The sequence below is a fragment of the Sturnus vulgaris genome, chromosome 14 (genome assembly GCF_052056855.1).
Source record: "Sturnus vulgaris isolate bStuVul1 chromosome 14, bStuVul1.hap1, whole genome shotgun sequence".
Classification (NCBI taxonomy): Eukaryota; Metazoa; Chordata; class Aves; order Passeriformes; family Sturnidae; genus Sturnus; species Sturnus vulgaris.
In genome coordinates this window covers 17,625,478-17,651,057 of record NC_142256.1, presented here as the reverse complement: position 1 = coordinate 17,651,057, position 25,580 = coordinate 17,625,478, and the positions used below count along the sequence as shown (strand labels likewise).

At 43.4% G+C, this 25,580-nt stretch overlaps 2 protein-coding genes across 11 annotated transcripts in view; one reads left to right on the top strand and one right to left on the bottom strand.

Annotated features, from left to right (window-relative positions):
* PASD1 (PAS domain containing repressor 1) overlaps positions 1 to 13,212 on the top strand; it is a 115,160-nt gene extending 101,948 nt beyond the window's left edge. For 4 of the 6 annotated variants that reach the window (XM_088173432.1, XM_014881534.2, XM_088173431.1 and 1 more), the window contains 8 exons: positions 808 to 931; positions 1,724 to 1,833; positions 3,367 to 3,525; positions 4,004 to 4,207; positions 6,361 to 6,566; positions 7,155 to 7,247; positions 7,720 to 7,927; positions 9,153 to 13,212. In XM_088173432.1, coding sequence (XP_088029558.1) covers positions 808 to 931; positions 1,724 to 1,833; positions 3,367 to 3,525; positions 4,004 to 4,207; positions 6,361 to 6,566; positions 7,155 to 7,247; positions 7,720 to 7,927; positions 9,153 to 9,323 — 1,275 coding nt within the window. In that variant the 3' untranslated portion in view covers positions 9,324 to 13,212. Of the gene's footprint in view, positions 1 to 807; positions 932 to 1,723; positions 1,834 to 2,307; positions 2,395 to 3,366; positions 3,526 to 4,003; positions 4,208 to 6,360; positions 6,567 to 7,154; positions 7,248 to 7,719; positions 7,928 to 9,152 lie in introns of all 6 variants that reach the window. The other 2 variants (XM_088173436.1, XM_088173433.1) reach the window with 2 other exon arrangements.
* Positions 13,213 to 17,571: 4,359 nt separating this feature from the next.
* Positions 17,572 to 25,580, bottom strand: part of TBC1D8B (TBC1 domain family member 8B) — a 32,176-nt gene continuing 24,167 nt past the window's right edge. For 3 of the 5 annotated variants that reach the window (XM_088173427.1, XM_014881530.2, XM_088173430.1), the window contains 8 exons: positions 22,363 to 22,461; positions 21,184 to 21,252; positions 20,748 to 20,988; positions 20,014 to 20,079; positions 19,814 to 19,897; positions 18,915 to 18,971; positions 18,478 to 18,575; positions 17,572 to 18,143 (listed from right to left, as the gene is read on the bottom strand). In XM_088173427.1, the coding sequence (XP_088029553.1) occupies positions 17,733 to 18,143; positions 18,478 to 18,575; positions 18,915 to 18,971; positions 19,814 to 19,897; positions 20,014 to 20,079; positions 20,748 to 20,988; positions 21,184 to 21,252; positions 22,363 to 22,461 (1,125 nt within the window). In that variant the 3' untranslated portion in view covers positions 17,572 to 17,732. The remainder of the gene's footprint in view (positions 18,144 to 18,477; positions 18,576 to 18,914; positions 18,972 to 19,813; positions 19,898 to 20,013; positions 20,080 to 20,747; positions 20,989 to 21,183; positions 21,253 to 22,362; positions 22,462 to 25,580) is intronic. The other 2 variants (XM_088173428.1, XM_088173429.1) reach the window with 1 other exon arrangement.

Sequence of the window (25,580 nt, the reverse complement as noted above, 5' to 3'; positions counted from 1 at the left end):
TTAACTTTCTCCTCTTGATAGTTTACAAATAAGACCAGCAATCAGAGTAATTTCAAGTGGATTGTTGTGTAGTTGTCATTTCATCAGCCTCATTGCCTTTCAGACATTATTTCATAGGAGCTCAGGCTGTTCCCCACTTCTGCCCAGGTTCTGCCTAGAACAGGCTGCTGGAGCCACTACTCCCCAGGAAGCAGTGAGTGGGATTGCAGCTCTCAATACTGCCTGGTACCTGTCCCCCTCAGGAGACATTTATTGTAGGTCCTCTTGGGCTGATATCCCCATGCCACTCCTCCCTGTCCCTTCCCAGTTATCTCTCTCCATCTCTTCCATGGATGAAACTATTCCCCAGGTAGCCACCTCCTGCCACCTTCATTTATTCCCCCTGCCACCACCCCCCAGTGCACCACAGCCAACTGGCAGTGACATCCCTGAAGAGATCAGGCAGAAAGAGGCTGATGACAAAAGCTCATTTCCTGTTGCCCACAGCTCTGTGGGCAGGGGAGAAGGAGGTTGGCACACCAGAGTGCAGGCCATGGGCAGCAATCCCCATGGAGGAGCAATCCTCCACTGCTACTCACTGCCATCAGATGGGTGCCCAGGGCATGAGTGTGAGGATCCTGTGTGCCTGGAGGCTTTCACGTGAACGAAGAGGGGCAGAGCAAGCAGGGTTTGGTGGTGTGGTGCCGCAGTGCTGTGCACCCAGCCTGCTGGGTTTGTCTGCAAACAAGGGCTCAAGGAGGTGGAGATGCCTTTCAGAGCCATTTCCTCCTGCTGATGATCTCACTACTTGCGCTTTGCTTCCCACAGAGCCACAGCAGTTACCTGAATGTGAGGCAGTGCGGCAGCAGCCAGGACGCCAGCCGGGAGGGAGTGTCGCTGTCATCGCACAGCTCCCGGCACTCCTCACACACCACCCTCTCCGACTCCACCTGTAGGTGCCGGGGCAGCCCAGCTTGGGTGCAAGGCAGTGGGCTGGAGAGCAGAGCAGCCTCCAAAATGCTGGGGTTCGGCTGGAAGTGACCAAGTCGGGGTGGGAGAGGAATGCTCAGCAGTGGGACTAACATACTGTGTCATGACAAGTCAGAGAGCAGCAACAAAACCACGGCCACCTGCTGTCTCCTCACTCTTAACTCACCACCTGTGTGAGACCAGATTTCCCCTGGCTTGTCACCAGCTGATGGTCATGGCTTTTTGCTGTGTTTTTGGGAGAAGAGATGACTTACTAGCTTGATTGAGCCAAGTTCACTGACAAAAGTTTTGTGTTGGGATAGCATAATTTTATTATGGGGTCTCTCGTGAAATCCCTGTGGAAGGAACAGAGGATGCCTGCCTTGCTGGCAGCTTCATCTCAGCTCCCATCAGTGCCCTCCTTACTCTGGGGAGGCAGCAAGATGACTGCAGTGCCCCGTGTGGGCCATGGATAGGGCACTCGGGGGACTTAATTCTTGAGATACTTGCTGTGGAGACAGTGGGGATCTCATCTGGATACACCCATGGAGGGCAGGCTGAATTGGGGGTGAGCATCAGGAGGGAACCCAGCAAGTCAGGTGGGGAGCCAGAGAGACCATAGAGGGGAAGAGAGCCAAACTGCCCATAGAGGGGCAGTTTGAGGACCCGCTTTGGCACTGGTTGGGTCACTGCCCATGTGCATATGTGGATTCCAAGCTTAGCCAGGGTACCCAAGCATGTGTCTGCTGTATCACAGTGAATGTCTCTTTTCCAGCCACGTCATCCATGCGGCGTACAGACACCAGCACTTCCACCCGGCCATCGGTGCCGGGGGCTCCAGTGGAGAAGGCAGCCCTGCGACTGGCAGCAGTCGGGAGTGCTCAGGTCAGTGGTCCTGAGGAGCAAGAGCCTTCTGAGGCTGTAGTGAAATGAGAAAAACAAGCATTGATCTCACCCTCAGATATGCTGTATCCCATGCTCTGTGTGTGCTGGGACTTCCTGGGGAGTGCCACTGGCTGGCAAAGCCAGTGGAGAGATGCTAGAGGCTCCTCTTCTGCCTTCTTTCAGGATTCAGTTTGTTCCTCCAGGCCAAATGCCTTTTCACACCACCAACCCTCTTTTCTTGGGGTTTGTACATATGGGTTTGTACATATGGTACAAAATGGGTGCTGACACCAAGGATTCTAAATTACCACGGACATGCAGAAGCCTAAATTCTCCCTTCAGACTTATCCTCAGATCTCCAATCTCAGTTGTCCAATTCCCTGCACTTGTTCATTGCTGGTATGGCTGGTAAAAGCACCAGCTCTGCACTAGAGGTGCTGTGGACCTACAGTAAGGCAAAGTTTTCATTTCTAGGTCATAGCCACTCCTCAAGCCCATAGTGAACACCACTCTCAGCATCCCGTGGCTCAGCTGGCAGTACCCTGCCAGCACCCTGTGATGGTATGGGGTTTCTTTTTTTTAAGCGCACTGGTGTGTCCTGTCAGCAGGACAGCCTAGGTGGCTTTGGTTCACTGCCCTCATGTCCTTGCTGGCTCATCCCAGACTGGGGACAAAGTTTCTGTGCTCTTTCTGTTGCTGAGATTTACCTGCAACAACCTTATTGCAACCACTTATTTCAGCGAGCAGAGAGAGCAGGTGGGACACCCAAAGAAATAGCATAGGAGAGGGTTTATACTTATCAAAAGCATTGTGAGCTGCTGAAGGCTTCTCCCTGAATCTCTAGCAGCTACCTACAGGCTGATACAATGCTGAAGAGTTTTAGTAGAGGAAGGGGATGTCATGGAAGGTTCGAGTAAGGCCAGAAAAAGAAAACAAAACGAAAAACCCAAGAAAAATAAACCATAGTCATAATGAGTCATAAACCATAATTATAAGGTCTGTCCTAACAGGGCTTTGATGTCAGTGCAGTAAATGTTCAGACTATAAAACAGAGATTGAAAATGGCCAGTGTGGGTGTGAAGGATGGATCCTCAGGTAGGATTGCAGCCTTATTTGGGCTGGCACCTAATATCATTAGCAGCACAACGGAAAACCCAGCCAGGAGGTGGAGCAAAGGTTTGAATGCAGTGTCTGCCACAAAACACAAGTGGGCCCAAACCAGCAGGGTGTTATTCTGAGGGGACAGGAGAGTCCCATGTATAGACACTGCATTTAGAAATTAATTTGTTATAATTTCATGCAGAAACTATAAAGACCAACACCTGGAGGGAGGTATGGCATGTGAGCCAGATGTGCTGCTGCGCTGGAACTACAAATGGAACTTTGGTTAAATATGCAATTACTGGTTTTTGTCAGCATGATATTTTTTTATGGCAAAAGCTGAAAAGCAGTCATGTTTCTGAATCCAGCATTGCTGGATATGAGTAGCAGGACTGGTCCTCCCCTGTGGTCCTTTTTCTCTATTCTCTGCAGGCAGTGTACCATTTCCCCACCCAACTGGGGATGATGCACCAGCTGAAAGAGCAGCTGGAGGCGAGGACTCGCATACTGCAAGCTGACATCAAAACGCAGCAGGAGGAGCTCCATGTCATCAAGGAGCAGCTCCAGCTGGTGCAGGACTCCAACTTGCAGGTACCTACTGCCCTGGTGTTCCCAAACTCACCTGCCATTTGCTTTTCCTTTGAGCACACAGAGCTGTAACAAAGTTGTCTGTGGCAAAAGCATTCGGGAATGAACTCTTGACAAGTTGTTAACTTGGTTTCAGATGTGGGAGTGGTGTTTCCCAGGAGATGGGTGACATCAATATCTGGCTGAGTATTGAATAAGTAATTTCCGTGAATTAGAAAAAAGCAATTCCAAGTTAATCCAAAGTCTACCATGCATAAAAAGCTTGGTGGGTCTGTGTCTGGCTATTGAATCCCCACTGCCACTCAGGCAAAACACAGCAGGCACAATGGTCCTGGCTCTGAATAAATATTTGACACAAACTAACATTTGATTTTCTGTTATTCATGGTTCATTTTGCCCCCAGATTTAGAGATACTGCTGCTGCAGTGTTATTTCTGCCAGGCAGTACAACCAACAATTCCTGTGCCTCTTTAACTTAAAGATGCTGATGCAGCAGCCGATCCCTGTCATCTTTAACACGGTGCAGCAGCCGAGCCCCCAGAGGCCACCACCCCAGGGGACACCCAGGCAGACCACAACCAAGAAGTCACAGCAGACAGACCTCATGGGGACAAAGCACTACTGCAGCACCCACCTGCTGTCACCACACCCATTCCTCAGGGACCCTTGTGGCACAGCCCCCCAGGTAACTAGCTGCTTCACTGTCTTCATCATCCCCTCTCCCAGCTTCTAAATACTTGTTTGCCATGTCACTCCTCCCCATGGTCCCATGCATCCCCTCTGTACTGATTTTACTGCATACCTGGCATTTAGGAATTTGTGTCAGGAGTCAGTTGTGAACAATGTCACTGAACTGTAAAAATAAAAACCAGATAGCCAAAAAGCATTTAAACCCCAGAGACTGCTGGAGCCCTCCTGGTGACTGTGAAGGAAGTGAATGGGCAGTCTGGGCTCTCATCAGCACGTTGCTCATTCATGGCCAGTGAGAGTTGTAGTTTCATAACACAGGAGCGGGTATCATTTTAAAAGATTAATTTTGCTTTGCCTGAGGAGTCTTGGAAGGCAGCTTTGAAAAAACAATTTTGTCATCACTAGGCCTAAATCCACTATTATAGGAAATACTTGAGTCGTTCATAAACAAAAAAGGGCAAAACTGCTGCTTTAAAGGACAGATGAGATGCTTTCCTTGTAGACCTCTTATTTGCACTTCCCCTCTTAAGCTTTTTTCTTCCTCCTCAAGCCTTTTGTGCCCTTACCCTTTGTCTTGGTTTAATTTAATTTCTCAAAAAAATGTCTTGATTTAATTTCATTTTCCCGGCCAACACCCCAAATAATGTCATGGTTTTGATTTGCCAATTTAAATATACTGATTTTCTGTTGTGAGAAAGAACCAGGAGCAGAAGCAAGGCAGGCCTAAAACTTAAGAGAGTATAAAAAGAAATATATTAACTACACAAAGAGGGAAAAAAAACATTCAGAATAAGATTTTCAGACCAGTCCTTCCTTCCCTCTCCCAACCTTCATAACAACAAAACAAACATACAAAATTACTTCAGTCAGTTCCCAACTCAAACAGTCCTTTTTCAGTTTACTTTTGGAAAGAGAAGCCTCCTCTTGTTAGGCTATAGGGATTTTTTCCACAAAAAAGGAAGAAAACAGTCATCTTGTGGTTTCATTTTCACGATTTGCATCTGCCCAGGACCAGCAAATCATGGCATTCCTCCCAGCTCCACAGCCTTCCCAGAGCTGCGCATGTGGGCCATGTCAGATTCATGGGGTATTACTTTTAAGAACGAAATGTTCTGCAGCAAAGGTTCTCTTCATCTCTTTTCTTTGTGTTCATGCTTCATCCTCAGAAAACCGAGATCCCCTTCTTTCCTCAGGGCAAAGATTCTCAACACAGGTGCTTTTTGGTCAAATGATCTATCAAATGGAACATCTCCAACCCCCCATGTCTTTCTCCATGGTTTATAGGAATATTCAGTACATCAGTTCATCCCTACAATCTTACAAAAGGATTTTCAGCCATCTTCACAGCATCTCCTCACTCTCCTTCCATCTATAAAACTTAGCTCTTGCTTCACTGACTTCAGAATATCTCCTTTTCCCCTTTCACTCCGGGAAGGATTGAAAAGTCTGTAAGTTTTATCTGAACATTGAAAGAGTAAAGATTTTGACCAAGGAAAAGAAAAAAAAACAAGGCTACAATGCTGGAGCTTTACCAGGATCTCCAAAACCGGCCACGCTGGAAGGAGGGTGGCAGGGGGTGGGAAGAAAAGCGACTGGGATCTTAAATCAGCCTGAGTTTTTCTGGCCATTGTCCATGGCCACCCCCTCATCTCTGCCAGGCCATGCCAGTCCCCAGACAGGGGGTCCTGCCCTGCCCCCTGCCAGGCCCGCAGGCCTGCGGTGGAGCCAAGCCTGGGCCCTGTTACCTGCACTGCCAACAGAAAGACAAAGAGACTCAGTTCCGGATTACCTCCTTCGAAATGAGTGTTCACGGAGCGAACTAACTTTCTCCAATTGGCTCTTGAAGCTGTCCCAACCCCCCACAGAGGAAGCCCCCTTAGAGAGAACTTCTCTCTGAGTTTCTTCTTCCCAGGTCAAACCAGCACACCCTTGTACTCTACTTTCTCAAAAGTCTGTCTGGGAATGCCAACACCTGCCCCGTAGGGACAATAAATGCTAATGGGTGAGTGGTCTTGAATAGATTTACTGTTCCTACTGCTGTGTTCAGGGACAATATCCTATTGTTCCTTCTCCTTCTCTCACCTGCCCACTGTAAGTGGTTATTTTATCCTCCATTAGGGGGCTTTAAAATTTAGGTGGTACTTTCAGGTACAGCAGCAGAAGCAGCAGCACCCGATGAGAGGAAGCCAAGGCCAGCAAACGTGTGTGCCAGGGCAGGCGAGCATTTCAGTGCCCTTCTACAACAACCCCATGGTGTTCTCCCAAACACAGCCCATCACCGTGGCTGCACAGGTGCCAACTGACGGCAGCGAGAGGCAACCGCCAGCTGACTACAGCCAGGACAGGAACCTCAGGTACCCACAGCCCTGCTGGGACCGTCCTGGGGGCAGTGACAGAAAACAGCAGTACTTGGGCAGCAAAGAGGGCAGGCGTGGCTGGGCTTGGGGTGATGGGCTTGGGATGCCACAGCCAGCGTAAGGATGTTCCCTCTGCAGGGATGAACCCAGTATGCAGGCAAGCAGGGTGCTGTGCACATCATGCTGTATCATCACGGGCCTTAAATCCTCTTGTCTCCGTATTTCCAAAAATTAGTTCCCTGCCCTCTGTCAATTTAAAGTCATTACACCTTGTCCTCTCACTTCATACCCTTGCCAAAAGTCCCTCTCCTGCTCTCTTTTAGCCCCTTTAGGTACTGAAAGGTGCTATAAGATGTCCCTAAAACCTTCTCTTCTCCAGTCTCAACAATCCAAATCTTTTCAGCATATATTCACAGGAGAGATGTGAGGTGATAGGAAGCATCCTATTTCATTAGCTTGTTTTCAAGGTAGTGGTTTACCTGTTTTTATGAAGGATTTTCAAGGACTTGTTTCTAGAGACTGACAGGACCTTGGACATTGGACCTCTCCGTTCCCTGACCATCCTCTCTTTTCCTCCCACCACAGGATGCTGTTGGATCAGTCCATCCAAGCCATGATGCCCACAACCAACAGCAGTTGCCAGCCTGTGCTGAACAGTGCCAGCAGGCAGCAAGGAAAGTGAGTCTCTGCTTACCCTTATTTTCCTGCACTGTCTTAGCAGGGCACTTTATGGCACTGAAAAAGACATGGATAAACTTGTTCCTGGTCACACAAACACAAACAGTCTCAGTCTGAAATGAAACAAATGTTCAGCCAGTTAGGAGAAAAATGAGAATATTTTTTAATTACAAAGAACTCTATGATAAATAAAGTGCATTGAAAAAAATTAACAATTTTCTGGCTTTTGCAAAGCATAAAATGCTTGTCCAAGACATAGAGAAAATGTACAACCTTAAAAACCTTAATTTTCAGCAGTTCCAATCCATGCTTTGTTGGCAGAGGGGAGTCAGGGGCCTCCTGTCAGCAAGGTCTGCATACTTTGTCCAGCCCTGCTCCAGGCTGGTTCCTGTAGCAGCAGGGCTCCCCTGTGCCCATTCTAAGGGTGGGTCTGGGTGTGGGTTCTCACTCCTGGCTTTCCTCCTTGTGGCAGGTTTGTTGCAGAGCAGCAGACCCTGCCTCTCCCAGCACAGGTGCAGCCAGTCACCTGCAGCACCGTCCGACCTCCAGCCCCGCCACCCATCTTCTCCCCGTCTCTAATGATCCCACACAGCAGCTTCACATCCCACCAGGCCAACACATCGGTTCATCTGCACCAGTGGCCACAGCAGCAGGTTCAGCAGCACTGCCTCTACCTTCAGGTATTGGAGCAGGAGCAAGTTTCTGAGGAGGCACAGGGATGGCTTAGAGATGGGTTAGGGTTTTTTGAAGAAATTGGGCTTATGTAGCTGATCAGACTTGATTAGTGTCGTTGCACATCTCCATTCCCATTGTATCTCCATATAGCCAGGTGCTCAGCGTTTCCAGGCTGACTCTGCACCTGCTCAAGGCCTTATTTTCCAAGAAACTGTTATCACACAGTGTACAGAAGAAATACCAATTTTTCAAACACAGCATTTCATCCAGAGGAGCTCTGCTGGGAAGCTGGTTGTAGTCATGAAAAATTATAAGAGAGAAGCTCTTTGGAAAACATACCTCCTTACATCTCATTAGAGCAAGATTTTTATCAGCTGTCGTCACAGCTTTCTTTTAATAAATGGGTATTTCACTGGACAAGGTGATTTTGGTTTTTCAGAACACAATTTACATCAGTACATGCTGAACTAGTGACACTGCCAAGGAGAGGGGTTGTTGAAACTAATAATTCCTCAGTAACATGCTCTCCAAGACTGAGTGGCAGAGGTTAAGTTACAGTCCTCCAGGCAAGGACAGTAGAGAAGAAAGAGGAGTAGGTTCAGATGAAAGCAGCTACACAGCAGGACTGGATTTAGAGTGAGAAATGAATCGCTGTTATCAGCAAATGTGGGCATGAACTGTCCCTGCTTTGGATATGTGTCCTCGTGTGCTGCATTGCGATCCTGAGGACTAGCAGTGTGGACAGCAGAATGACGATGCTGGAACACATAAATAGCTCCAGGGATGCAGTAAACCAGAGTTTGATGACACAGTGCCTTTAACAGGGGGTGAAACACCAAGTCCAGGTCTTTGAGGTACCAGCAATGAGTGGGTACATGGTTACTCTAGGACATCTTCCTTGGTTGTCTGAAGTTCTTTCGCATGAAAAATGAAAGTCGCACATCCTGCCAATTGGACCTTGCATCCAAGTATATTTTAGAGATCTCTATTTCTGGTGGTCTCCCCATGAGCCTGTTGGGACAGATGGGTCCTGCTTCCCTTCTGTGCTCTCCAGGCATTGTTGGTTTTGCTTGACAGCAGCAGCATCCTGAAGGGCACAGCTCACACCCTCAAGTTTAGGACTTGGTGCACACACTCCTGAGCATGAGTCTCAGCATCAGCCCTGCAGCAAGAGAGGGACAGCTGGGTGATGGGGCAGGTCTGACTGCTCGGATTTGTGTCTCCCAACAGATGCAAGGTCCTGAGCTGGTGCCTGGGGCTCCGACGCAGCGCATTTTCCAGCCGCCCCACACTCCACAGCAGAACCCCTTGAGCTACTTCCTCCACCCGCAGCAGCAGAGCCATCACACACAGGGCCAGCCCTGCAACCTGCCTGACCTGCCTGAGATGCAGCTGCCCTGAAAGTTGGTTCTGGAGACAAAGGTCCACACGGCTGCAGCTGCTGCACCCAGGCGCATGCAGGAGAGCACGACGCCATCAGAGTACGGCACAAGACGGGTCGGGCTCCATGGGGAGGTGGCGGCTGGAGGGATGATCTCTGACAGGGGTGCATGGCTGCAAGGATGTAATTTGTTGGGATTTCCATGCAGCCAGTCCGTGATGCTGTTCCGGCAGCAGGGTGTGCCCTGACCCAGCACCATGGTGCCACTCGAAGTGGTGGCTTTCTTGTTGCAGGGAGGTGAGTTATCAGGTTGTCATGAAACTCGGTTTGCAATGGAAAAAAACCCTTTTCCATTCAGGACTTCAATGGTGAAAGTCACTGTGAATTTAAGCCCAGCATTTGGAGCACATAGACTGTACCAGTCTGCAGGACAGCATTGGATTATCATGTTCACAACTCGTTTTGCTGTAGTAAGTCCATTGTGAATTCTTTTTCCTTTTACTATACCTCAGTCCCACAGGTTTTTTTTTTCCAGGAGTTTGGATAATGCTGCTAATTTATGTAACACCACTTTTGCCTGAATTTCTTACTGTTGTTATACCAGCTCACATCGCAGCTAGTACAATATTTGTCATGTTTTATTTTTGGTTAACAAATGAAGATAAATTTGTATGGTTTTTACTCCCTGTAGCCAAATATTTTTCAAGTTACAGACAAAGAATCTGTACTTTTTTTTTGTTTGTTTGTTTCAAGTGAGGTAGTTGTATATGTTTCTATTCATAAAAACAAACAAACGTGTGTAGAACAGCATATGACAGCAAACTTTGTGGTTTTGCTAGGTCATGTTTCAATTTGGCAAACCCAAAATGTATAATCACAACACACAATGTTACAAGCCTGTAGGGTCAGCAATAAATTGTATTTTTGTAAATTGTCACTTTTTAACTGTAAGTTTATATTTATGAATTGAAAAACCAGTTTATTCCTCAGTGGGTGTATAGTTCAGTGTCCCTACTGTTTTTGTCTTTCCAAAGGAAAAGTTAAAAAGTACATTTTTTAAGTGTTAGTAGCTGAGTACTAACTTTGGGCGTTGTTAGAACCCAAATGTAGTTGAGTTTGGCCATTACTATAAACCTTACAAGGCAGTGGTTAGTTAGGACCAGATCCATCTAGCAGTAAAACTCCACCTTGCAGACAGAGCAAGGTTTAGAGAGGAGTTAGTTCCTAATGTTTAGTTTGTTTAGTCTCTAATGTCTGTTGAAACTAAGCAAAGAATGCTTGGTTTTGCCTTTTTTTTTTTTGTATGGTGTTTTGGGGTTTTTTTTGTTCCCTTATTTTCCTTCTACAAGCCACTTTCTGGGCCCCTTGCAGCACTGCAGCAGCTGGTGTTCCTGATGTTACTGGTGGAGCAGCTTTTGGCATAAACAGCCGAGAGTAGTCCTGTGTTTCAAGAAAAGAGCACAGCGGGGCTCCTTCAGCCCTGGTACACCAGGGGCTGTTTCCCAGCAGTTCTTCTGGGAAAGGGGATGGGTTTTGCTGTGCCACATTGCCTGGGGGGAGTGGCAGTGGGAGGATAGGCTGCTGGAGCTAGAGTCAGCCAGGAGCTTTCAGGGACTGATGCAAGGACATAGGGTGCTTTGGTGTTTTGGCCAGTGCAGAGGTGGATATGTGAACAAAAGCTGTGCCAACCCCTGGCTATTCATGGGTCCCCTCCCTTGGGCAAAAGCAGCTGCACAGGTTAATTTTGACTGGGACATTGAATGCACAGCTCCCAGGCCTACCAGACATGATGGATCATTGGTTGCAGAGCTGGCCACATGCAGCATTTTGGGGAATGTAGTGAGCCACAAAATGGAGGCAGTGAGATGCCCGACAGCCTGGTGTCCAATATCGAGGCTCATGCCTTCTCAGTACAGTCCCTGGCTGGGCCCCAGCCCACACAGCACATGCAGCCCTTGCGTGCTGGGCAGTCAAGCAGTGATTCTTGGACACAGTCTGAGCTAGCCCCTCCATTTCAAACCATGACAAGAAATGGTGGCTACAGCAGAGCCATGGGGCAGGGACACCTCATTGCTGGTAGTGGGATTTGGAACACCTGCCTTTGTGGGGCAATCTGGAGCTGAAATAACACGTGGGGTTTTCCTGCTCTGCAGGTTTGTTCTGCAGTAAGGGCCAGCATAGAGTCTTCAGGGTAGGAAACTTTTGTTTTTAAAGCACTATTAGTTTTACGGTCTCCCTTTCCCCATTCTAAGGCAGCAGGGTTGCTTATGAGGATGCAGTAGGAGGGAGTTTTATTTTTGGGAGTTGTCTGTGGGATTTTTTTCCCACCATAGCTTTGGCACATAACATTAGAGGGGAGGCAAACACATATATCTGTGTTAGGGCTCCAGCTTTGCAGTTTGTGGCTCAAGGTGGCTGTGCTTTCCCTGGCTTCCCCATTACACTTGCATCACCCCAACACATCCCCATGGCTGGTCTGCAGTGTCCCATCACTACACAGCCCAGCCATGGCAGGTGGCAAAAAAAGGGATCTCGGAGGTGGTGGTGACTGGGGTCAGGGGCTTGAGGGGTTTGTTTTTTTAATGGGGCTTGGTAGGGAGGTAGCTGAGCCAGAGCAGCTTTCTGGCATTGCTGTGGCTTTGACAGTGAGTACAAAAAGAAATAGGCTTGGGAAAGGGTTCCAGGGGAGGTGAGTGCACCAGACAAGGCCGTGCCCTGGGCTGTTGGTGGTAGCCCTGGGCTGCAAGGACAGAGGGCTGGGGCACACCACCCCTGCTCACAGCTCCCTGCGGGAAGTATAGGAGGTTGGTGAGGAGGTTAGATCAGCCTTGCTAAAACCAGAGACTTAAAAACGCACTTTATCAACGTGCCCCCTCTTATTCTCAGAGCCCCCCCAGCTGCTGGCCTCCGTGCTAGTGGGTAGGGGCTGCACAGTCCAAGGCACTGCCTCACAGATAGGGCCTTGTTTTCTCAACATTCTCCAAAGGACAAAATCCCACCAACCTTTTCTGGGGCTTGCTTGGTCTTTGCTCAGTCTCCAGACAAGGGCAAGGCTGAGTCAGGTCCAGGGGGGTTTTGCCTTATATTGTCACTCTCAAAGAAACTGATGGATAAAAATCACTTTATTCAGGTTGATTTGTATTTGTTTACCTCGGTGTTAGCTATGACCTGTGTTTCTATGACTCATTTGGAATTGAGGGTTGCTGGTGGGTTTGGCTCACTCCCCCTCCAGGCACCTACAAGAAAATGTATGTGTGACTTGTTGGTGACAAGCAGAGAGCAGGAACATAACTGATGGCAGCAGGGTTGGCCTACAGTGTCGATGTTGACCTATCAGTCACGAATGTTCTGAGGTTTTCTACTACACAAGTACCTATATACTATAACTATATATACGTATTTTAATATACATTTATATGTATGCAGATGTATATCTATATATAAATATATATCGGACATACAATTCCAGACCTCTGAAAACACAGGCAGCTTTAAATAATAAAGTCTTGCACTTTCAGCATATTTGTACATATAAGCTAAAGCCTGATGTGTATAATCAGGCTGATTTGAAAAACACAATAAGTTACTGTACATACTGTATATAGTCCATGCAAGAAAGAAAAAAAAAGAAAATAAGAAAAAGTCTAGAATTGAGTATAAATCTTGGTTTATTTTATATGATGTTGAATATAAATCCATTTGTAAGTGTTACTATTCTTAAAAGTATTTTGTAATGGGAAGAAGTAAGTGTCTTATGAAGATGAACAGTAAAGATTTTATTCTTGTTTTGCATCTATTGAATAGGAGCTCCACTGACTAGGAGCCCATGCATTTTGAAAAGCTTTAAACAGATTGTACGTAGTATTTAAAAAAAAAGAAGAAATAAAATAATACTTGTAGGACCTCTTATACACTATGTACTCTTGTTATTCCCTGAGTGGTGTGGGTCTGTTAAGGATCAGGATCTGATCCCTACTCTCCAGGAGACACAAGAGCAGCAGCCATTGTCTCTATGTGCATGGACAGCTGAAGGGATGGGGCTCAGGACTAGGACTGGGATTTCCGTGACCAGTGCCAGAGGTAATAGGAGCAACACATAAATTAGAAAGAAAAAGGCATCAGGGTCTGCACACTGTGTTTGAACTTGGATGCAAAAAGCAAGTGCCAGGACTCACCAGCTCAGCACTGAAGCCAGCTCAGGCTTGAAAATCCAGGTCTCCATTTTTTCTCTGCTTTTGGGAGGCTGTTGTCCCAGCAGGGCCTTGCTCTTTGTTTTGCAAAGCACTGACTAAATGTGGCTTTAACATGACCAACACTCTTGAAGGAACTTCGCAGCAGGAAATCATAGGAAATAAGAGTGCCTCAAACACAGAGGGTTTTTCTTAAGGGAAACGATATTTTATTTAACACTCCATTTGTCTTACAGTAACTCTGCATACAACATATTGTATAAAAGCCAATCTGTCAACACAAAATATGCTGACATCTTGGTAAAGTGACAAAGCTATAGCAAAGAAGACCAAGTAGCCTATTTTTCTGGAAACAAATCACAGTATTTCCTTCTGGTTTAGTCCAGATATAATAGCCATCACAATCAAGAACCTTGTATGATACAATTGGATGAGAAACTTCTGATAAAATCAACACGCAACCATTTCTTAGTCACTATGGTAGCAAACTCTTCTAAAATTACATTATTATTCAGCCATTAGAGTGATGAACAAGTTTGTTTTAGGCTTGTTTTAGGAATGGATGGAAACAGAAAATGGTTTTTTTTGTATCACATGGCAGCAGCCACTTCCATGTCCTGGAAAATGCTACCAGTTTAATCACCATCAGTTGTCCCCCATGGTGGAAAGAGCTGGTATTTTTATTATTTGAGCTATTCCCTCCCCTCACATGCCCAAGCCCTGAGGTGGGCACAGAGGCCAAGCAGCCAGTTCCTCATGGGGGTCAGGGCTATCAATGGTCCCTCAGAGCACAGGGAGCAGTGTCAGCCTTCAAAGCAGCACATTCCATATGGCAAGACCTGGAACATTATAGCTCTTGCTAGCTGTGAGCCCAGGCTACTGACCATGTCTGACTAAAGCCATCTTACACAGCTACAATGGCTCAGCCACAAGGAAGGACTGTGCAGTGTCCTCCACAGCCACTGTCAATGTTGTGGGGGTAATCATGACACACCTGCCAAGTCACACTGCAGCCGGCACTGCAAATGTCAAACTGGACAAATAGCATCAGTAGTTGCAGCAATCTATAGCCTACCTACAGCTGTCTATTTTGTACTAAATGGTGCACCTTCATTTATTTCCTATGACTAAACCTGAAAATAAAGGCAAAAAACTTCATGGAAACTTACAGAAAAAAAGTAACACAGGTGGGTGAAGTGACAGAACAGAATTCACTTAACCAAGCTGCTTTGTGTTCCTGTGCACACCGAGCGCCCTCAGGTGATATGATGGGAGTCTGGGGCCATCTCTGTATCACTAACTTCACCTGGCCAAGAAGCAGCAGCCACAGGGATCTCTGTCCCTGACTGTGCAGGGCTTTGAAGTCAAGGCATCACTCTTCAGGAGTAAAGGAAGGGAACAATCTGCTGTTGCTCTAGCTTCACCAGTCCCAGCTAAACCTGCATCTATTTGTTAGCCAGCCTGTCTGGAATAGGGATGGGAGGAGCTAGGGAAGGGAAGGGAAGGGAAGGGAAGGGAAGGGAAGGGAAGGGAAGGGAAGGGAAGGGAAGGGAAGGGAAGGGAAGGGAAGGGAAGGGAAGGGAAGGGAAGGGAAGGGAAGGGAAGGGAAGGGAAGGGAAGGGAAGGGAAGGGAAGGGAAGGGAAGGGAAGGGAAGGGAAGGGAAGGGAAGGGAAGGGAAGGGAAGAAGCTAGACACTAACTCCAGAGTTCCTCTGTCACAAGCAATGGTACACTGAGGTAGTAGCTCAGCAAACATATTCTGGGTTGCACTCCTTGGAAATCACTGGCACTTGCTATATCTACATCTCCCCAAACAATCAGTCCATGATCCAGAGGTTCCAAAAGAGGTTGGGCCATTGCCTGAATGCTGCTAGCCTATTGGAAGTGACCTCACTCTACCCCCCACCCTGCTGAGAATGGATGCCTGGTCACTGTGACTAGTCTTCCTGGATCAGCCTGCAGGTGCATTACAGGAACAATTTAAAGACACCACTCCTTTTGGGAAAAAAATATAAACAAATGGAACAAAAAAATTCATGCAGTTAATAAAAGTTAGTGTTCCCCTATATATCCTAGCTTCTCGCCTTAAATCTATATTGATATGTATATATGCTCTTTATACATAGATATGACATCTGACCAAGAGCTACTACCCAACTGGCAAAGGCTCTACAGTCTCTTGGGTGGGCAGTAATAGAAAAGGGTATTGTACAAACTGAGCACCTTTTTACAACCAGGTAACAACAGAAGGTTGTACTTTGCAAGTTCCTTTACCTTCTTCTGCACTTAGATCTTCACATCTTGGCTCTCCATCAAAAAAGTCCTTGAATTTTAAGACATTCATATCTCTGTTACCTTGATTAGTAAATAGTTCACAGCTTTGACTACTTGGACATAAACAGTATCTCTCATAAACCTACAAAATCTTTTGGTATGGGCAGCTGTATCTATTCTCATGAGGCTCTGTTAATTTCATCATGGATATTTGCAGAATTACTCACTGATCAAATCTTATCTGGGTACATCCTGGACTAGAAAAACATTATCATCTGCTTTGTATTTCTAAACAACTTTGTGAAAACATTTTTTAAAAGTCATATAGCGTGGCCCTATCCATATCCACATAAATGGATAAATTAGTTTTATATTTTATATATAAAAATACAAATCAGCACTATATTGTATCAACTGCAATTACTTTGTGAAGGCTTCAGAAAAAAGCTTCCTCATTCTCCACATGCATGATATAGCTTTTGGACTTCTTCAGTAAAACTTTATTTTACATTAATACCTGAGAGTATTGAGGAGTGTGTAAAACAATTCATACATTTAAAACCAACTGCAGTGATGGCATTTCACGAAGTGCCTGTAACACAGTCAGAAATTTATTTTATTCTTCATTCACACTAGTGAAGAGCCTCAGGATACCATCTCAATTCTGCTTCTTATGACAATATGCACAGTATAAAAATAATGCTGCTCTGCAGAGAAAGACTGTCATACAAGCTTTAGAAGCAGACATTTTAAACTAGTTTAGCACAGACTCTCCCCTTACTTTGCTATTATTGTTAAAATACAAGCTCTTACTCTTCTCTAAATGCCTTCTAGCACCAGCTACCAAAGATTCAAGGTCAACGTTTCTTAGCTTTTACACTGGCAGAGCTTTCCTCCACAAGATCTCTACTAAATCATATTTTCTTTTTTAAAATTTCAAGTCAGATTCAAGGGGATTTTCTTGTTGCCTTGAATGCTGGAAAAGATTACAGCAGCAATAATCCAGAATGTTACAGAAAAGCAATAGTAATTACTGGGTTGAGATATAAACTCAGTATAGGCAAAGAAGCAACTGCAATCTGTCCCTAAGCAGATCAATAGTCAACACTAGGCTACAGATGGCCTGTGCTTGGACTTTCCAAACACCAGCAAAACTGCATTTCATCAACATGCTCCTAAGAAGCCAACAATGGCTCCTCTTGCCAGATAAAGTACAACTACCATGTGGTCAGACAGATTTAGCCACTGCTTTCCCTTCATTTTAAACAACCAGTATTAGTTTCTGCATCCTTGTGCAGCCTGGATTACCAAATAAGCTTCCATCTTTTTCACCTTATATTTGTACAAGGACAAATGAAAATGGGACAGAGGAGCTGGAATCTACTAGAGTCCAGACCCATGCGTAACACAGTAAAGCAGAGGAATTATGAGCAGGGCAACTTCCTTTTCTAATCTCATGGTCTTGTGCTACAACAGCCTCTGTTCTTAAGTCTTCAGCCTGCTTTGACCCCAGTCCACAATCAATTTGGAAATAGCTAATAACTAATGACTAATAATGTGGAAGACAACCTCCAAGCTGTTGACACTCCTTTAAAGTGAAAATGGCAAAAAGTCATTCCTTCTATCACAGTAATAGAAAAGAACCTGAAGAACACCTACTCTAACAGTCTCTCACACAGGTTTGCAACAGGTACACATCCAGCATCTCCAAGCAATGCTGCATGTTTTAATAACATGGTAAAGACAGTTCATTATTCAGTCCCTTTTTCTGGAGTGAAACTTATGAACAATGCAAGAAAGTGACTGTGCTTCAAACTGTTTTATTTACATTACAGACCAATAATTGATACTTCAAGGTAATTCTTCAAACTTCATTCCCTATTTGAACACCAGACTGTATTTCCAAAGCTACAGCCTTCATTTGTAAGCACTTCATGTGATTAATTCAGTCAAATGTAAAGAAAATTACACTCTGGTTCTTGCTTTAAGTTGTAAATTTTTAGCACTCTCTATTTTAGCTTTTATGTCATGAGGTTTTTCAAAAAATCTCACAAAGGCTGGCTCATTTAATAAGGATGCCAGAATCTGTTCAAAGGCAAAAGACCACTCATGGTTCGCTTCCAAACTCTGTGCTCTACTGTCTCCAGTCTGCTCAAAGCTGCTTTCCTCCTGCCTCTCTCTGGGCACTTCAGCAGCCATTTCTGTAACAGCAGCTGGACTTCTGACAGATGACATGGGACTCTGCAGTTTTCTGCCAACTTCTTCCATTTTCAGCAGGAGGCTGGTCACCACTGCGATAGCCCGATACAACAGCTCCTCCTCAGGGTCCCCATGGAACAGATTGTAGAGAGTTTTTGAAAACTGGATGAACTGAGACTACGGAAAGATATAGAGAAGACTGTTCAGAGAAGAGCAACACAACTGCCCTGTTTCACTCACTACCTGTTGTATTCTCAGTCTAGTGCCTGTGGCTGTCTGACACCTGGTGCAGCTGCTCTAATGACAGCATGGACTAGCCCTGAGAAACCTATGTGTGCTTCTAAGTCCCTCTCTTGATACATTACAGTAGCTTTAAAAAGCCACAATCTAATGATTGATGTGAAGATTTGAAAATAAAGAGATCCTACAAATCCTTTATAAATATTGTAACAGGTCTTAAAAGGTAAACTTTCATGACAAAATGGATTTAAATAAGACTCAGACAGTTTACCTGATTCATTCTTGGCAAATCCTTGACATTTTCTTCTTTTTTAAGAAGTTCATCTTGCCATTGTTTCAGATATGCCTGAATATCAACCTTCCCCTTCCCTTTTTGAAGGGGAAGAAGTGGGGGAAAAAAAAAAAAAAAATAAAATAAAATTTAAAGAGGAAACAAACAAGAACTAAGAGCTTCCCATACAGGGATGATAAGCAAAGGAACTGACTTCTCCAATGTCATTCCTTCTCAACAGAGTGGTGGGCCAAGGACTACACAGGACCAGAGTTCACTTTTGCCCTTTTGCTTCCATAACTACACTTCTATAAGAGGATAGAATGTTAGCAGCATACTAAGGTTGATGTTACTTAGTATACTCTGTCACCAGACATTTTCCCAGCTCTACTTGCCAAAAGACACAGTTACCAAATGTGCCGCCAGGATTATTTTACCTTTTTCTGGGCTGCTCTTCAAAGAATCACTTTCAAGATTATCCCCAACAGATGAAACTATAATTTAGGGAAAAAAAAGTTATTTATTTCAGAAAAGAGGACAAATGTTGCATTTCCCTTATCAAAAATTCCTTCCTTAAGGGGCAAGACCCACAGTGTTCTCAGCACAGATTAGGTCAATAAGAAACTACATGGTGAAATCTGCATACTTTCTATAAAAACTGAAGGCATTATGGGGCAGAAGATCACAAATGAAACTGCTATCAGTTAAATAATCTTTATAGTCTTCATGGCTCACGACTTGAAGAGCAGCAGGAACAGTACCTATATATTGCCTACTTTGGGCAGATTTTAAAAACCAAAAAGGGATCTGTCTTCCCTATAAAAATCCCTCAGCTTTCACGAGTTTTTGAAACAGATTATTTTATCAACTCCATAAATTTACTAAACCTTATTCAGCTCACTTGGTCTAAAAGCAAAGAATTTTCAAACACTTATTTATGTGCCTCAAAATAAGTATGGATTCAGTATTTTAATTCTTGTGACAGAAAACAGCATTCCTTTATACTCAGGATGCAAAAATGAAACAGCCATCTCTTCAACACCGCAACAGGCCGCCTACAATGCTGGAAAATGCCAACCAAACACACTCCTCTATTTCCATCTAAATACCCAGGGACCTTTGAATTCAACCATCACATGAGTTATCCACAAATTCTGCAAAACTTTATTAAATTGTAACTATCTACAGAAGATCTTCACAAGGGATTCTGTTAACAGGGATATCCTGGATTTAGTGGATTTACTAGTTTTTAGAAGAAAGTTCCCCATTTTTCACAGGATAATTAACAGATTCCTTCTAGTACTCTGCAGGCAAAACCTGACACTCTGGAGCTTACCACTGAGTTGGCTGAAGTGGATCAGTTCTTCTCTTGAAAGATCATTCCCTTTGGAAGGACTTTGAGATTCTACTTCAGTAAAAGCTGCAATAAATGATTGAATAAAGTGGGTTCATTGTGCCCAGGCATTACCAAAGCAGTGATAATGATGACAAAAACCAGGAGACAGCTCTCCCCAAATGCCACTGTTTCTCACTTACCTGGAGGGATATGCACCTTAAAAAGAAGCTTGAGTTTGTCAGTGAAGCTTCCATTATACATCGTATCTGTTAGGGGAAAGGACAGTCTATTCAACTGGACCAAACTTTAAAACACCCTCTTTACCTAAACAATCCAACCCAGGGAGGTTGGAACTGGACACGTGCCCTACCTTACAGGGAATATAATTAGATATGAAGCTTAAGGAAAGCACTATCACCTGTGGCTGAGCCTGGGGTTAGCCTAAACTGATGAAAGAACACTAATAATGTCTATGACTTACTAAAATAAAACCACGGAACACCAAAGAAATATGGCACTAATGTCTCAGCATTTTCCTTAAATTTTTGTTTGCTGAACAATACCACTTTGAAAACAAGATGAAAGGAACAAAGCAGTGAGCCAAGAAAATTTTAATTTCCCCAGAAGTATAAGGCATTGGTCATCCTGCACAATCTGTGTATAAGATGACATAGTATGAAGATTTATCATAAACCAAACAGGCTGGGCAATGAGATCAGACCATTCTTAATTTCCAGATATTTTAATGGTCAAGACATATTTTAACTTAATCTCCAAGAGGGAATTATTCTGTCTGTAATAAAAATCCCACTATTTGACCCTGTGTTAAGAGACTAAGTCTTCTTAGCTGTTTGTATAGTGTATGGAAAGTGATACATGCGAGGACTACTCCCAGGAGCCTTGTGAACGTGCTCATGTATGTTTGTTGCCATACCAAGAACACAGGCAAATTGTTTGAAGTTTATAAGGCAGTTGGAGTTCTCGTCCATCAGTCGGAATGTCCACAGGGCCAGAGAGTCTCTGTTTGCACAGTGTGACCAGGGGCTCAAGAGATGACAGAGAACCCTGAACTGTTGGCAATCAATCCGGTACTGGTCAAGGTAGGGCAGACTGGCATCGTGATGTTGCAGGACAGAACTGTTTACACTCCAGTAACAGGAAAGAAAATGCTCTTTCTGCAAAACAAAGATAAAACATTAGGGCTTAGGAAACTAAAAGTCTCTCTGGGGAAAAGATGTGAGGAGTTAACTATGTAATTAGTAGTACAGCTGGCACATAAAACATTTATGAGTCCACCTTTATTTACTAAAACCATTTCAAAGTCTACCGTTAAGATGGCTGTTTAGTAAGTGAGGAAAATGGCACATTACCTTGAATAATTCATAAAGCTCTTCAAGATCACTAGGACTGAATTTTACTTCTTGAGACACAACACGTAGCTGAAACAAAATTAAGAAAAAATTAATTAATGTGTCTTCCCTCTTTGGAGTAAGCCTGTAGAATAAAATTATGGGAGACTTAAAATTACATTAAGAGACACTGTTTGCATATTCCAGGTTTTGGCATGTTACAATTAGAAGTAAGAATAGCACCTCTTTTATAAAGTAATCAGAAGAGTATAGATTAAAATAAATAATTTCTCAGAAAAAAAGAAAAGCTTAACCCTAATTCTGTTACTAACATACACAGAACCTACACTATGAAACCCAGGAGATAAAACTCAATTATTTATAATGACATAACATATAGCTTCCTTTAAATAGGCAAATGCATGTTCTGCTCTCAACAGTGAAGCTGAATACTCCTTTTTTTAAATTTAAAAAAATTGTTCACAGCTTTTAAAAAAACAAGTTTGCTATAAGACCAGCGTCCAACTTCACAATATATATATGTTTTGTAAAATGAAATACAACAATACCATCTTAGCATAACCACCAGCATTTAGTTTCTGTTGCTACAAGCCACATTTACTACAGAAAGAAGCACTGGGTAGTGAATAGACTAGTGTTATCATCAGGTATTGGAAATGAGACACTTAAGAAAACAGGCAAACAAAAGAAGTCCTCACAACCTCCACCTTCATTGAGCAGTCTGAATTGAAAGGATGAGATAGGCAGATGGAGAACTGCCACATTACCAGACGTTCACAGACAAAAAGCAACACCTGTTGAATGCACTATAATAACCTCTTCAGTACTGCTTCCCAGAGTAAAAATGCAGGTGCTTAATTGTTTTACTGTATGGTGCTCTATGCCTCTAAGAGAAAAGTATTAACATCAGCAGACAGAAATATAGGTCAGCCTGTTCCAATCCACACAAAGTGTGAGAGATGTGCCAGCCTTTAGAAGTGGTTGGCAACAGTGTTACTTATGACACGACTAGAAGGTCATGCTGTGTTTCACAGACTGAAAATATCACAGCCCAAGCCTCATTTAACAGACAGTAAAAAATCATATATTTGGCCCTTGAAACTGCAGGTCTTCTCAGAACCTTCCAAAAGCAAATTAATTTTATCAGGGAGAAGGCTGAAACTCTTCCAAGTCACTCACCACATTCTGCTTGGTCGTAGTTTCCAAGGTCTGGATCACATAAAGCCTGTTCCTGCAGCGCAAGCTCTCAACATCCTCATAGCAAATATCACCGTATCTCTAAGAAGAAAAGCACTATTCCATGCAATCAGCTGTTGGGAGACACATCTAAACAAGTATTTTTGTCTTTCTTGCATCTAAACACAATACAGGCATGGACACAAAGGAAGATCACAGAAACTGAGGAAAAAATAATTTATTAGAGCACTAACACTCCCCTTAACCAGTGTAACTTTCAAAAGTGTGTGGAGAAAGAAGAAACTGGAGTAGTTCCCTGTGTGGGAAGACAAATGAAGGGATTTTCCTGTGTGTTGTCTCTATACCCAACTCTGCTATCACATGGTGACTACTACTGCAAGGCAGCAAAGTCTAAGATGTGCATGTTGCCAGGGACTGAAGTCCACTCTACTGCAATTAAGAAATCAGCTAAGTAGTTTCTAAATCATTCCTGGCTACCTCTGTAATTTCTGAAGAACATGAAAGGTGTCTGAGCACTGGAGTGAATAAATGCATTTATCTTTAAGGAAAAGTGGGATAGGAGGAAAAAACTAGAAACAAATTACCAGAGAAGTCATGGAACAAATTATTAAACAATTAAAAACTAAACAGAAACCAGGAGATCAAAACAGGACAACATTCTTTAGCAAAACCACATCAAATCGATTAAATTTCCATTCACGAGGAAATTCAGTAGATTCAACTTCTCTTCTATAAAGTTTTTAAACACTTTTCAGCAGCACAGGCAATCAAGAAGACATGGCCTAACCATGACCACCAGGCAACATAGGCAAAACTGTTCCTAATAACAAACTTTGAGAACAAATGAATGATAAACAACCAAATTAGGCAAGACTTCCAGAAGCTTTTCTACAGTGCACTTATAACAAGATACGAAAAACTGCAACACAGACAAAAGAGTCTGAGCACATTAACTTTGATGAAAGGAACTGGTTGTATTAAATCTAGAAAAATAATAGATCTGGCAACTCCCTTTTGGAGAGCAATCTGTTAAGACTCATTCTTCTCACTTAGATGAGACTCATGATGAGGCTGGACTCTGACTGAGCAGCCTGATATAGCTGTCCCTGCTCACTGCAGAGGGGATTGCATTAGATGGTCTTTAAAGGACCCTGCCAACCCAAACTATGCTATAATTCATTATGTGACCAGACTTGAAAGCATAAATGATGAGCAACCACCTAATAGCAACAAGCAACTATGGAGAAAACCACAGCCAACTCTCCTCAATAGTGCTTTATGAACATCCAAGAGAAATTGTACTCCATATTTTCCCACATGGGCAGAGAAACCCTATGATGGATTGAAGTTTTTGCAGATTTTCCTTTGTGGAACTGTTTTAACAGCACTAGACTTCTTAAAGGATGATCTGGGTGGATGCTGGACAGGAAGCTGAACTGAAAAAGCTATTGAGTTTTCTTCCAGAACTGTATTTCTATGTTTCTGTGGAGACTGTTACCAGCATCCTTCTGGGTTGAAACGAAGAGGGAGCAGAGAGAAGAAATTGCATCTCTGAATCATAACTCATTCACTGGTCTAGCTTCTGAGCAATGATATTGGGAAATGGCCTTAGTAAGAATATAAACACAATGAATAATGAAAATCTGAATTAATTTAATGTGATGTTATATAGTCTTCCATTTTCTAGGTAAACATGACTTCTTCACGCCTGATTAGACTGCCAAAGAATCTGCATCTGGGCATGAGTTAAAGGAATGAAACTGAACTACATTTTAAAATTCAACTCCATACCTTTTCACTTAAATTCATTTCTCTCGTGAATACTTGTATAAACAACAGTATCACAGAGAGTATCTCTGTTCACTTCTTCATAATTTGCAACTTATTTGCAGAATGACAACTCTCTATTACAGCAATCTTCCCATTTCAAAATTTGTTGTATTTTATTTCCACAGTGTTATGAAAATAAAACCCTTCACTAAGCAGGAAATTGACTCTTACTCTGTATGAGCTGTTCTCAAATATGAGACACTTGCCAGCACTGAAGAAACTCAGTTTCAACTGAAGACAATAATTTCCATTAGGGGCTGTGAGACATAAACTGGGATATGGGCCTAAGAACAGGGCTGTCAGCTTGGAAATGGATCTTCCAAGATCCACTTCCAAAGATCTGCCCAAAACAGTGTTCAAAAGCCATATCAAAGACTATTGATTTGGTGCTGTCTCCTGCAGAATAAAGTGAGTTTTTGTTTTTCAGTTATGATTCCATCTCTGTGAAAGCTTCAACTTACACTTCTGAATGCCATATACATTATTTACCATATGTGGTCTCTATTCTGCAAGTATTAATCCTCACTTTGAGCTCTCAAGGTTTTTTCAAGAATCTTACAGCATTTTCCAAACATGATTATTCTGTGTAACATTCTTGTAAAATAATACTATAGCAGAACAGACTTTTGTATGATTAGCTCAGTGCTATAGAGACAGTTCCAAGCGAAAAGTGAGTTTCTGATTCTTGACATTGTTCACCACATTAAAGGCTTCACCCTCTTTAAAAAAAAAACAAACCAAACAAAAAAAAAAAAAAAAAAAAAAAAAAAAAAAAAAAAAAAAGGAGAATACAGTTTCTAAATTGTAGAAATTACAGTTAGTTAATTTTTTCTGAGTCAAGGTCAGGACATTTTTTCAAAAGAGAAATACCGTGGATTTTTTACGAAAAAGATGACTGAAACAGAAGTATCACACAGATAAAAGAAACCAGTTAAGAGAAAAAGCAAAATGTGAACATATCTTTTCTTTCAGCTTGCCTTTCACTTCCCGTGGGCTGAGCAGAAACCTATCTACAAACAGATTAATACTCTGATTCACATCATGGCAAGGGGAAAAAAATGTCTGATAGAAATCTGGGGACAAAAAGGAGAAATTAGATTTCCTCCCCAATGCAGAGCTCCAAAGCTTAACATTGCAGAAAGTAAATTTGCAAATTGAAAGAAAGTACTAAAAGACCATAGCTGGTCTTCCTCACCCAACGCATCTCTAGATGCTATTTAACCCATACCATAAACTATTCAAGTTCCACAGTTTCCCATATTATGTCAAAAGTTACCAGCATCTGCAATGTGCAGTAATCAGTCTCAAATTAGTGTAACACAAAGGCTGTTTCTGCTGTATTTTGTCATTTAGTTAACATACTAATAATA